This window comes from Maniola jurtina, chromosome 2 (assembly GCF_905333055.1).
Source record: "Maniola jurtina chromosome 2, ilManJurt1.1, whole genome shotgun sequence".
NCBI lineage: Eukaryota > Metazoa > Arthropoda > Insecta > Lepidoptera > Nymphalidae > Maniola > Maniola jurtina.
In genome coordinates, this window is record NC_060030.1 from 1,236,006 (window position 1) to 1,249,761 (window position 13,756).

Genomic DNA, 13,756 nt, shown 5'->3' on the forward strand with positions numbered 1-13,756 from the left:
AAATTGCAAGTAGTTGACACGTAAACCTGTATGTAAGGAGCCTGGCAACATGGTATATATGCCATACCGCTGAAGACATAATTAGCTTTTTAACCGACTTATCATGTTTAGTTCTGTTTTTAAATAAAAGTCAGTTCTTTCCATTGAATTATTTATTATCTATAGGTTTCTTTATAGCCACGATTACAATTACACCTGTAAGTTTAAAAAAGTTTGGGTTTAGGTTTAGAGATATTTATTCTCATAAAGAGTTTACGCGAGTAAAACTTAGGAGATCCAGAGTGACCGACATAGCTCAATGAATTAGCCAGCTGAAGTGGCGGTGGGCAATCACGTCTGCCGTAGAACTGATGGCCGCTGGCGCAGACGTGTTCTGGTGTGGAGATCGCGTATCCGTGCAGTGTGGGACGACCTTAGACCCGCTGGACTGACGACCTTAAAAGGATAGCGGGAAGGGGATGGATGAGGAAGGCGGAGGATCGTGTGTGGTGGCGCGCTCTTAGGATGGCCTATGTCCAGCTGTGGACATAAACAGGCTGATTAATTGATTGGTTGAGTAAAACTTACAAGCGTATCTCATCGCTGCCTATGGTTGTATCAAATGTGTTTGGAAATTCATCCCCTCGAAATTGGGAAAACTCGGATGTTTCCTAAAATATTAGTGATTAGTATAGGTATTCCCATCGCTTACTCAGCTATTAAGAACTAACATCATTTGAGTCAGATGTCATGAGGTCAAAATAATCAATTTTTCCAATACCAATTTGGTTTTAACGTGTCAACTACTTTTGTGAGCTCTACTTCACACATCACAAAATCTTGAAGCCGACTCCAATCCGAATTGACTCACAGACCACAGTAAAGCATGAAAATATGAGCTTTATATTGTGATAATTACGGTTGAATATTCAACATTTTTAATTGAAGTACTTCGTTATTATTTATTTATCTGAAAGCAAGTCATGATTGTTTCCATCGGTGCCCATTGCCACCTCAGCTTCGCAGCTCGCTGAGCTATGTCGGTTACTGTAGTTCTCCTACGGATCTCCTCATTTCCAAATTGATCGAAAGAACAAGCTTTACGAACAACCAGCCCCAAAGGTCTAATTTTGCTAAACATTTTTCATACAGTGAATATTACATGTGTGTAAGCCTATAAGGCTTACACACACATGTAATACAATAATGTTAGGGTTTTCGCTAAGTTCTAACTATAAAAACAGCACTTTTTCGCATTCGACTGCATAATTCTGTCAATCACCGGTCCAAGATGTACCGGCTACTTGTGTTGTGTGCAATTCTAACTAGTGTGAAATCATTCGAGGACTCCGACCAAAGCTCTTCACCAGAATCCAGTGAATCCAGTGAAGAGTTTCAGCAAAGCAGTGCGCACTGTCACACCCATCCACCGTTTTATGGAAACCCTTGCCCTGGAATTTTTGAGGACTCGGACCAAAACTCTTCGCAAGAATCCAATGAATCCAAGGAAGAATTTCAGCTAAACGGTATGCACTGTCACACCCATCCACCGTTTTATGGGAACCCTTGCCCTGGAGTTTTTGAGGACTCAAACCAAAACTCTTCACCGGAATCCAGTGAAGAATTTCAGTCAAACAGTACGCACTGTCACACCGATCCACCGTTTTATGGAAACCCGTGCCCTGGAATTGTTGAAGACTCCAACCAAACCTCTTCCACGGATTCTAATCAACAACTTCAGCCAAACAGTATGCAATGTTACTCCCATCCACCGTTTTATGGAAACCCTTGTCCTGGAATTGTTGAAGACTCCAACAAAACCTCTTCAACGGATTCCAATCAACAACTTCAGCCAAACAGTATGCATTGTCACACCCATCCACCGTTTTATGGAAACCCGTGCCCTGGAATTGTTGAAGACTCCAACCAAACCTCTTCAACGGATTCCAATCAACAACTTCAGCCAAACAGTATGCAATGTTACTCCCATCCACCGTTTTATGGAAACCCTTGTCCTGGAATTGTTGAAGACTCCAACAAAACCTCTTCAACGGATTCCAATCAACAACTTCAGCCAAACAGTATGCATTGTCACACCCATCCACCGTTTTATGGAAACCCGTGCCCTGGAATTGTTGAAGACTCCAACCAAACCTCTTCAACGGATTCCAATCAACAACTTCAGCCAAACAGTATGCAATGTTATTCCCATCCACCGTTTTATGGAAACCCTTGTCCTGGAATTGTTGAAGACTCCAACAAAACCTCTTCAACGGATTCCAATCAACAACTTCAGCCAAACAGTATGCATTGTCACACCCATCCACCGTTTTATGGAAACCCTTGCCCTGGAATTGTTGAAGACTCCAACCAAACCTCTTCCACGGATTCCAATCAACAACTTCAGTCAAATAGTATGCAATGTTACTCCCATCCACCGTTTTATGGAAACCCTTGTCCTGGAATTGTTGAAGACTCCAACAAAACCTCTTCAACGGATTCCAATCAACAACTTCAGCCAAACAGTATGCATTGTCACACCCATCCACCGTTTTATGGAAACCCGTGCCCTGGAATTGTTGAAGACTCCAACCAAACCTCTTCCACGGATTCCAATCAACAACTTCAGTCAAATAGTATGCAATGTTACTCCCATCCACCGTTTTATGGAAACCCGTGCCCTGGAATTGTTGAAGACTCCAACCAAACCTCTTCCACGGATTCCAATCAACAACTTCAGTCAAATAGTATGCAATGTTACTCCCATCCACCGTTTTATGGAAACCCTTGCCCGGAATTAACTGCAGCTTCCGAAAAATCTTACGGACAGTTGCAAACAATCGAACAGGACCAAACTAAACAAGACGAAAAATTCGCGCAATATTGCAGCGAAAATTCGAAACTTGCGGCAGAATTATACGGAACTGACAGTTACTTCCTCAAATATATTCTGCCTGAAGCTAGATACTCGAAAGTTACAATTCAAATTGTGCACAAATTCATACATACTACAGTTACAGAAACAAATGGTGGCAACAAGATCATCTTTGAAGACGTGAAGGTTGTACCGGATATAGCGAACAGTCATGCCGCTATATTATATATATATATAATAACAAATACCTGAAAATTACGATCCCTTACAAAGTGCGTCTAGGAACGGAATATCCTACCACTTGTGCAGTTGTCAATAATAACGTCATAGATGTACCAGCCATACTTTATCCTGGATTCGAGTATAGGTTTAACCCTTAATACAACCTCTCATACCAAATGGCCAGTAAATTGGACAAGGTCGATATTATATTATAATTTTTAGGGTTCCGTACCTTAAAAGAAAAATGGAACCATTATAGGATCACTTTGTTGTGTGTCCGTCTGTCCGTCTGTCATGTCTGTCAAGAAAATCTAAAGGTTTACTTCCCGTTGACCTAGAATAATGAAAGGCAGGTAGGAAGGCAGATCTTATAGCAAAAGTAAAGGAAATAATCCGAAAACCGTGAATTTGCGGTAACATAGGCTGACTCGCACTCGCTTTAAATTTAATTTAATTTATTGTAATTTTGATTAATTATATATTTTTTTAGTTTTAATTTAGATTTATAGAATTTCTTTTATAGAATTTTCAATTATTATTTAACGGAATAATAATAAATATAAAAAAAAAATTACTGAATAAAATAAACGAAAATCATACGCAATTGTACTAAAATTTGTGTATAAAATGTACGTTTTCCCCTGAGGAAATCATGAATTTACTACATAGATAGTAAACATAATAGTAGTAATATAATATAATTAGTAATATAATTCAATGACGTCTGCAGCGTAGGCAACCGATGCAAACAAACGCGACTCGCTTTCAGGATAAATAAATCCCACCAAAAACATTTCATGTAAAATGTTGCCAAGACTCACAAGTTCATAATGCTTTCACTGTTAAAAAGTTCGTGGAATTTTTATATGATATAATATTTGAGCCCGGAATAGCTTGTGCGACAATCACTTAATACAATACAAATTAGTAATTGTCGCACAAACTATTCCTAGTGGCTTTAAAATATGTTATGTCATGTGGGGCCTTGCGAGTCAAACTCGCGCACCGAGGATTCCGTACTCGGGTATTTTTCCGACATTTTGCACGATAAATGAAAACTATTATGCATCACACTAATATTATAAAGGAGAAAGTTTGTATGTGTGTGTGTGTGTGTGTGTGTGTGTGTGTATGTTTGTTACTCCTTCACGCAAAAACTACTGGACGGATTGGGCTGAAATTTAGAATGGAGATAGATTATACCCTGGATTAGCACATAGGCTACTTTTTATCCCGGAAAATCAAAGAGTTCTCACGGGAATTTTAAAAACCTACATCCACGCGAACGAAGTCGCAGGTATCAGCTAGTAATAAATAAAAATCTGTTTTGGAATGTACAGGTAAAGCCCTTTCATATGATACCCCACTTGGTATAGTTATCTTACTTTGAAAATTGAAAATTCTATTATTTATTATACTTAAGGATTCCATTTTTCTTTTTGTGGTACGGAACCCTAAAAACTGTCACAATCCTTGGCACGGTTACAATCCAAGATGGTAGTGGACTAGCCCACTACCATCTTAAACTACATCATCACTTATAAGTTACAACCAGGTGATATGGGCGTCAAGGGCTACTTGGGATAAAAAAAAATCAGTCTGCGTTTGGACACATCCAGCCCGAAAGTTCTCATTTCGCTAAAGAACTTTTAGACATGACGTATGCTTTGCGCTCTATTGATAGGGTTATCGCTAAGTATGAAATATAAAAGACTCGCATTGCATTAAACAACATAATTCGGACAATCGCTGGTCCATGATGTACCGTTTACTTGTTTTGTATGCAATTTTACCTTGTTTGCTTACTAAACCATGTGTAGATAGACACAGCTACACCCGTCCACCGTTTCATGGAACTCCATGCCCTAGAATTATCGGGGACTTGGAAATATTGGAATCCAGTGAAAAAGATTCCCAAAGTGAGTCACTAGAGAACTCCGACGAAGACTCTTCATCGGAATCCAGCGAAGAAGATTACGAAAGTGAGTCAGCAGAGAGCTCCGACGAAGACTCTTCATCGGAATCCTACGAAGAAGATTCCCAAAGTGATTCACTGGAGAACTCCGACGAAGACTCTTCATCGGAATCCAGCGAAGAAGATTATGAAAGTGAGTCACCAGAGAGCTCCGACGAAGACTCTTCATCGGAATCCTATGAAGAAGATTTCCAAAGTGATTCACTGGAGAACTCCGACGAAGACTCTTCATCGGAATCCAGCGAAGAAGATTACGAAAGTGAGTCACCAGAGATTTCCGACGAAGACTCTTCATCGGAATCCAGCGAAGAAGATTCCCAAAGTGATTCACTGGAGAACTCCGACGAAGGCTCTTCATCGGAATCCAGCGAAGAAGATTCCCAAAGTGATTCACTGGAGAACTCAGACGAAGACTCTTCATTGGAATCCAGCGAGGAAGATTACGAAAGTGAGTCACCAAAGAGTTTCGACGAAGACTCTTCATCGGAATCCAGCGAAGAAGATACCGAAAGTGAGTCACCAGAGAGTTCCGACGAAGACTCTTCATCGGAATCCTACGAAGAAGTTTCCCAAAGTGAGTCACCAGAGAGCTCCGACGAAGACTTTTCAACGGAATCCAGCGAAAAAGATTCCGAAAGTAAATCACCAGAAAAAGAAAGGAAAAAAATATATTATAATGTATACCTATTCGTTCTTGGTGTGACAAATCATACAATTATCAATGTAACATTTTCATCTGTGATGCCACCCCAAAATGGTGTACACTAGTGTCCAGCTCAGCATAATAATGCCTTGCATTATAGGTATATTAGTATGACATTGGCGCATATTATTTTCAAATGATAAAATTGACAGATAGATGTCGTTCTATTCTTACTTCGGATGCTTAAACGATTCGATAGAAAATATTCAATGGAGGACAACACTACTGTCTCCTGCAGATTTTTTTTTGGTCTTCAGTTAGTAAAATTGGCATAAAGTAGAGAAAGAAGCCAAGTGGGGAAAAGTACATACACGATAAGAAGCTTTTTCTGTCAGTGGTTGCATTAAGTTTTTGTTAATTTATTAATTTTTTGTTAAGTTATTAATTATAGGTACAAGTATTAAAAATAAATCTCTAAATTATAATTTAATTATTTATTTTATTATAATAAATTATAAATTAAATTTTAAGCTTCAATAGCTCAATAGGCGTAATTCTAATTCTGTGCTCAATACATATTTTTTATAATAAAATTCCACAGTCAATTTTAGACTTGTCTTTACAAAAGTTTAAAAAATCTATTAAAAGCATTCTCCTGGCAAAAGCATTTTATACAATCGAAGATTATGTATAAATAAATAATAAAAATGCATGGATTTGACGCGCTCCAGCAATGCACGGGGCTGCCATTGCTCGTATAGTAGGTATGGCATATAATATAGTAAATTGAACAACTGAAAAGAGTAACCGTCGAGTTTCTTGCTGGTTTTTCTCGGTAGAAACGACATCACGAACCAGTGGTAAATTATTTTGACGATTCAAAAGCACTTGTAAAAGTTTATTTGAATTTAAAATATAATCTATTCTATTCTAATAGTTATAGAAGCGGACTGAAATTAGAAAGGGGGCTTCGACACTTCAGCTATTACCTACCTCCAGCTACTTATTTCTGCTCTAGGCGAATTACTGGTCTCACAGAACCACCCGCGTCAGCCAATCAACTCACGCCTACACACCTATGTCCCGTCTCCCGTACCCTAGCCATGCCATCCCCCATATTCAAATGCCCTAGGCCCGTAGATATGTACCTAGGCCACGCTTGACCTAGTTCGCCTGTATGAACAAGCCAGGCCCCGCTAGGGGCGCCTAGTGTTTCAATGAAGACACACGCTCGCGCAGATACAAGCTGCTGATGCCTGTGAACGGTGAGGTGGAACTTAGTGAGGTTTTTTTAGTTGGTAGTAGTCCGATATTATAACCATTGCGCTTGGTCCACCAGTGGTCAGGGTTGGAAAAAAAATAGTTTTTTAAGACAAACCATTTTTTGTTTAAGTGTGTGTGTTTTTTAAAATAAAAAGACAGTTTTAAAATATATTTGTTAGAATTTTTAAAACATGGCAATAAATGGATAGGTAATAACTACTATGTATTCTATTTCTATAATAGCAACCCTGCCCCCTGCCGGTGGTATCCGGATGAAGGTTTTCCTCGCGAAAAAAGTAATTTCTTATTTTCTTGGTTTCAAACGCACGGCATCTATTGAAACCACCAGAAACAACGACAACATTTCGTAACCTGCTTCAACTACTTGTCCATAGATGGCGTGAGCTAGCGCAAGAGAAATGAATTTTATTTTATGAAATTTTACTAAAGTTGAAAAAAATAATTTTAAATTTTAAACTTATTAAAAATTTCAAAATATTATTATGGCTAGGTAGGTAATTATTAAAATAGAAGTTAGTATAAATATCACACTTTTATAGATAGTAAAATTACTGTGATAATAATATTATTATGATACTAGCTGTGCCCGCGACTTCGTTCGCGTTCGTTCTCTCAGCGCGCTTTATAGTATAGGCACGGACGCTCAGGCGCGAGGCGTGTAGTACGTACTCTGTACGTTAAAAATGTTCGCCGTGATTCTTTAAATTGACATAACTTTTTTATTTATGAACCGATTGACATGAAATAAACACTAAATGTTAAGTGAAGTTTACTACAATATATTAGTGAAAACCGTATCTAAATCGAATAAGCCGTTTCTGATATTAGCGTGCACAAACACACAGACAAACAGACAAAAAAAAATTAATTACAATTTCGGGTCCGGCATCGATATAATAACAACCCCTGCTACTTTTTTTTTTGTATATTTCCATTGTAAAGACACCACTTTTCTACAATTTTATTATATGTATAGATTAGCACTAGGCACCTACTTTTTGAATAGTTACCCTACCTAGGTACTTAACTACCAAACTTTCAAAACTTTAATGTATAATAGGGTTACCATACATCTCAGTAGACTTGGACATGTCCTGATTTATAGTGATTTAAATCCATACTGTTAATTTGCAGGCGATCGTTGCTAATTTGTAGAGAGGTAGGGTATAGGTAGGTACACAAGTTTCTTTTAATGCTAAAAGTTGTAACGAAGCTACGAATCCACGTTGCTTGTGTATATAAAAATGTTTTTTACTTACTTAAGTAGTAAAAAAACCGGCCAAGTGCGAGTTAGACTCGAGCACCGACGGTTACGTACTCAGGTATTTTTTCGATATAAATCAAAACTATTACGCATAAAAATAAATAAAAATCTGTTTTGGAACGTACAGGTAAAGCCCTTTTATATTATGATATCCCACTTAGTATAGTAATCGTAATTTGAAAATTGAAAATACTAATTATTATTATTTGGTCATGAACACGTTATAAATTTTTTTTGTTATGTTACCACAAATTCACGGTTTTCGGATCTATTCCTTTACTTGTGCTAAAAGACCTACCTGCCATATTAATTCATGATTCTAGGTCAACGGGAAGTACCCTATAGGTTTTCTTGACAGACACGACGGACGGACGGACGGACAGACAGACAGACAACAAAGTGATCCTATAAGGGTTCCGTTTTTCCTTTTGAGGTACGGAACCCTTAACACAAATAATATATCAAAAAGTAGAACCGCAAAAGAAAAGCAGAAAAATATAAATAGAAAGGAGATCATTATTTTTGGGCCTTTTCTGAAAGTGCCGGCCAACGAAAAAAAATGGTACGCATCGTTAGAACTAGCCATTTGGAGTAATAGTTAATATGGCAGAAAAGTTGTAGGATTGTTCTGAACCAAGATATACAGGGTCGAAGATTCGTCATTTTCATACATTTTATTGATTTCTAAAAGTGCTGGGAAACATAAAATAATGTTAGATATTGCTAGAACTAATGATTTGAAGCAATTGTCATTATCACGCGAAGGCTGTGGGGCCATTATATGTCGTGTTATACAAGATATACAAAAAATGAATATACTTTGTATAATTAATTGTAACCGATTTTACGATTTTGTTACTGTTCTGATTGTTTTAGACGAATTTGAATACACGTACAATTATTTTGACTCCCACGAAGTGCTGGATCAGCTGCAATGTGGACAAAATTCGTTTATACATACCTGGATTGTATGCGGCCTTGTAATACTAGGTGATCTCATCCAGCCATCTCCCAAACTTCTGCCACTGGGATATCTCCGGCGAGCTCTGTGATGAATGCACCATTTGGTTATAAGTACTGTTCACCATAGTAACTACGGGCCTTCTTCAGTCGATAGCTGCCCAAAGCAACCTGCGTCGATTCTTCTGTGAATCTAGGAAAGTCATTGAACGGAGGATGTCGGCTTCCATAGCCTAGAAATGAGCTCTTCTTCTAGTATAATTATTGTGTGTGATAACAAGTTCTGCTAAACTGTTTTGCGCATTGACCAATTCATGGATTTTGTCAAGGAAATCACGTCTGTAGTACACGTTATTGTCTATCAGAACATGATAGCTGTTTAGCGATGTTACCGCGATCCTGAAATAATCGATCACGTTACTTAATGCCCGGTCACTCTGATCAATCCTGAGCAAACGAAAATCTCTTTTAAAGCAATTGTTCATCACTTCCACCATCCAGCGGCAAATGTTAACAAGCTTAGATTTATTGGTTTGGTCAGTAATTAGCTGGGTTTCATTTAAATGTTTTGTTTCTAGCATTTGTGTCACATAACCACATGCCTCAAGAAAGAAAGGCTATCGATAAAGGGCATGTACAGACAGATACAGGCAAGTACATATATCTCCAGAAAAGCACTAATTACTTTTTCCAGTGAAAATCATACCCTAACCACAAGTTCCGAAACCACTAAAAGCCTTTATATTTGTTGCGATGGAACAATAATCTACACGCTGCAGCAACTTTTAAATGATACCTTAAATGATATAGAAGATTTTTACTGGATTTTTATCTTAGTCCATGGTTTTAGAGATACCATAAACAATCTTGAGGTAATCTTTCTTTCTTGAGGTGTGCGGTTATGTGGCACAAAAGCCAGTAACAAAGCATCAGTAAAAAACCCAGCTAACTACTGACCAAGCCAATAAATCTAGACTTTTTACCATTTGCTGCTGGATAATGTAAATGATTAACGACCGCTTTGGAAGAGATTTTTGTTTACTCAGGGTTATTCAGGATTTGTAACCGGACATTAAGTAACATGATCGATAATTTCAGGATTTTGTCAGCATTGCTGAACGGCTATCATGTTCTGATAGACAACAACGTGCATGCACGTGATTTTCTTGACGTAATCCATGAACGGTCAGTAAGCAAAACAGTTCAGTAGAACTTGTTATCACAAACAATATGTAATTATAATAGAAGGAGAGCTCATTTCCAGGCTATGGAAGCCAACATCCTCCATTCAATGACTTTCCTAGATTCACAGAAGAATAGACGCAGGTTGCTTTGGGCAGCTATCGACTGAAGAAGGCCCGTAGTTACTATGGTGAACAGTACTTATAACCAAATGGTGCATTCATCACAGAGCTCGCCGGAGATATCCCAGTGGCAGAAGTTTGGGAGATGGCTGGATGAGATCACCTAGTATTACAAGGCCGCATACAATCCAGGTATGTATAAACGAATTTTGTCCACATTGCAGCTGATCCAGCACTTCGTGGGAGTCAAAATAATTGTACGTGTATTCAAATTCGTCTAAAACAATCAGAACAGTAACAAAATCATAAAATCGGTAACAATTAATTATACAAAGTATATTCATTTTTTGTATACCTTGTATAACACGACTTATAATGGCCCCACAGCCTTCGCGTGATAATGACAATTGCTTTAAATCATTAGTTCTAGCAATATCTAACATTATTTTATGTTTCCCAGCACTTTTAGAAATCAATAAAATGTATGAAAATGACGAATCTTCGACCCTGTATATCTTGGTTCAGAACAATCCTACAACTTTTCTGCCATATTAACTATTACTCCAAATGGCTAGTTCTAACGATCCGTACCATTTTTTTTCGTTGGCCGGCACTTTCAGAAAAGGCCCAAAAATGTATGGAGCTAGAATGATCTCCTTTAAAATGAACAAATAATGTGATTTACTTCATTATTTACTTTACTATATAACCAAAGTGACTCAAGACAAATAACATGACTATTGCCCATACCGAAGTTGTAAATTTCAAAAAAACATAGTACATTATACATTAACAAGGTTCACAAAGGGCTTTTTATAAGAGATTAATCTTATAGATTAATTGTCTGGCATTTAATATTGTACAGGCACAAATTCTACATCGCCTTTCAAGTCAACCGCGTAAGTTGTGGCTTCCACTTTAGGAATCTCGTTGGTCTGTATTTCATTGTTCTTGCCCAAATCGCCTCTGACTAAATCTATGTCTCCATTTTCATAGACCGGGCTTTCGGTCTCCTCTCGACTGCGGTCCGGAACTGGGGTGACAGCTTCTGCATCAACTGCAGGAGTAAGTTCTTTGGTTCCGCTATCGCTGCTTTGTACGACTGGAAAAACGATCTTCAGAACACCATTTTCATAAGACCAGCTGCCCTGTTCCCCCACACACGCCGGCAGCGTCCTTACATCCATGTAGCTATTATGGTTCACACCGGAACTAACCGCTTGAACCATGAGTAATCCCTTCCTGGCTTTAACAACAATGTCTTTCTCCTCGAACCCGGTTAAAGGAATCGAGATCTTGTACTCGTTCCCTTCAATTCCTTCCGAGGAAGATATACTCGGGAAATGTTTGCTGAAGTCGGATAACACTGTTTCCAGCTCCATCATCTCTCGGTTTAGATCTCTGCTTAGTTCATCCCAGAACCTGTTCGTGTCGAACATTTGCTCGTTCAAGTATCGCTCCAAGCTGCCATCGAACGGTGACGGGGCTGAGCGGTGGTGTTGATGCCACCGCGGCGCTGCGCTCGCGCATGCTAACAGACTCACTAACAATATCGCGATCATTTTCTTTCTTTGTTTCACTATTAACTGAAGTGGCTCGAGTGTATCCTGTATATATAACGCCCGACGATGGGTCATAGTTTATCGTTATCTTTATGTTCTGGAGTGGGCAAACATTTACTCGTGGTTGTCAGAGGTCGATTCTTAGAACAGGGTGCTACAGAATTCTAATATGATATTTATGTATCCACCAATGAGTTGAAATTCGCTTTAGTAAAAGAATCCCTTACGAATGTTTGCCCGCCAGTTTGTCTGTGTGCGCTTACAATATTGTTAGGTATCTCCTTGTGGGTGTGAATTTCGTATAATTGTTTTTTTTTTTTATGAATAAGACGCAGATCTGTTTATATTTTGTGTGTCTTAATGTTTGTATTTTGTTTGTCTTAATGTTTTCCTAGAAATTATGTTAGAAGCGTAGACCACGTTTGGGTTAGAGTTTTATAAATTCTGTAAAACGTTTATCACTGAAACATAGTATTTATATAAATATTTATTTTAATTGAGTTTCAACTACTTATCTAAAAATGAATTATTTTATGGTTGGAGTGTGGACCAATTTATTTGTCTTACTTACACTAACACGTCAAAAGGATAAATTAAAATAAATAATCCGCATAGATTAACAATTTGTGTTAGAAGTATAACATATTCTGTGTCACAAATTCGAACGAACAAAAGACCAAAGAACGTTACTCGTATAATTATTTCGAGATAACTGCAAAATGTAGTCATATTAAACGGTGGATGATTAAGGCACATAATTAAAGTATTTACACAGCTGTTTCCTGTGACTCATTATTTTTTTATGCATAGCTAATGTTATCAAAAAGTACAAGTAGTTATGTCTGTTCCAAGACATGCATTATAATATTATGTCTCTTATTCGGTGACTACAAAGGCTGATGAAGTAATATAATATTATCTAGAACTTTCTGGTTCAAACGATATGTCAGAGACTCAGGACTGGACATTTTACATTATACGATATTATCTGGGGACAAACTATCAATCTTCATTATTGTCATAAGTATTATTCATTCTACTGATAAATAAGCGAAATTTTTTCATTATTATATCAACTTCTTCATAAGAAAGCGTCACTCAGGTGATGAAGAGAGCTTATTCTTGGAGTTTATCTTCGTGATCAAATCAGAAATGAGGAGATCTGCAAAAGAACCAGAGTATTATAAAGATTTCATCTATCTATCTATCTTATTTTCTTCGCTTTATCTTTATTGTTGGTAGCAATTAGAATTGAGCTTAGAGTTGCACTAACGATCAATCGGGTATTAATTAAACTGGCAAGTTTTAATCGAACTAGAATCATTTATCTTAAAGTTGAGTGGTTCGTTATCAAAATGTAGAAAAGTATTACAATTGCCAATGTTTTTTCCTCAAAAGTAATTTTACTTTGTCAAGTTGTTAATTATATACGATATGCGCTATCTTAATTTGCCTTATATGCAGAATAATTTAGATACAGGGTCTTGCCTTACCTAGGGACTATTTTAAAACACGAATAATTAACTAACTTAGTAATTTTCCGACTACGTAGGTTTGTAACTCATCACTTTCCTCAAGCGTGTTTGTGGTCAAAAGTGTGCCTATATTGAATTTTTATTTTTATTAATTTATTTATTATTTACTGGCGTGTTCTGAGTTCTGATACGCAGTTGATCAGTTTTAAACAA

General features: G+C 37.5%; 2 protein-coding genes across 2 annotated transcripts; one reads left to right on the forward strand and one right to left on the reverse strand.

The window, feature by feature from the left end:
• Positions 1-4,829: 4,829 nt before the first annotated feature.
• On the forward strand, positions 4,830-5,819 carry LOC123872246 (clumping factor A-like). The gene has a single exon (XM_045916413.1). It carries the CDS (start codon positions 4,833-4,835, stop codon positions 5,817-5,819), a length of 987 nt encoding a protein of 328 aa, XP_045772369.1. The 5' UTR covers positions 4,830-4,832.
• Positions 5,820-11,178: 5,359 nt separating this feature from the next.
• Positions 11,179-12,104, reverse strand: LOC123870771. The gene has a single exon (XM_045914183.1). It carries the CDS (start codon positions 12,066-12,068, stop codon positions 11,358-11,360), a length of 711 nt encoding a protein of 236 aa, XP_045770139.1. The 5' UTR covers positions 12,069-12,104; the 3' UTR covers positions 11,179-11,357.
• Between the last annotated feature and the right edge of the window lie 1,652 nt (positions 12,105-13,756).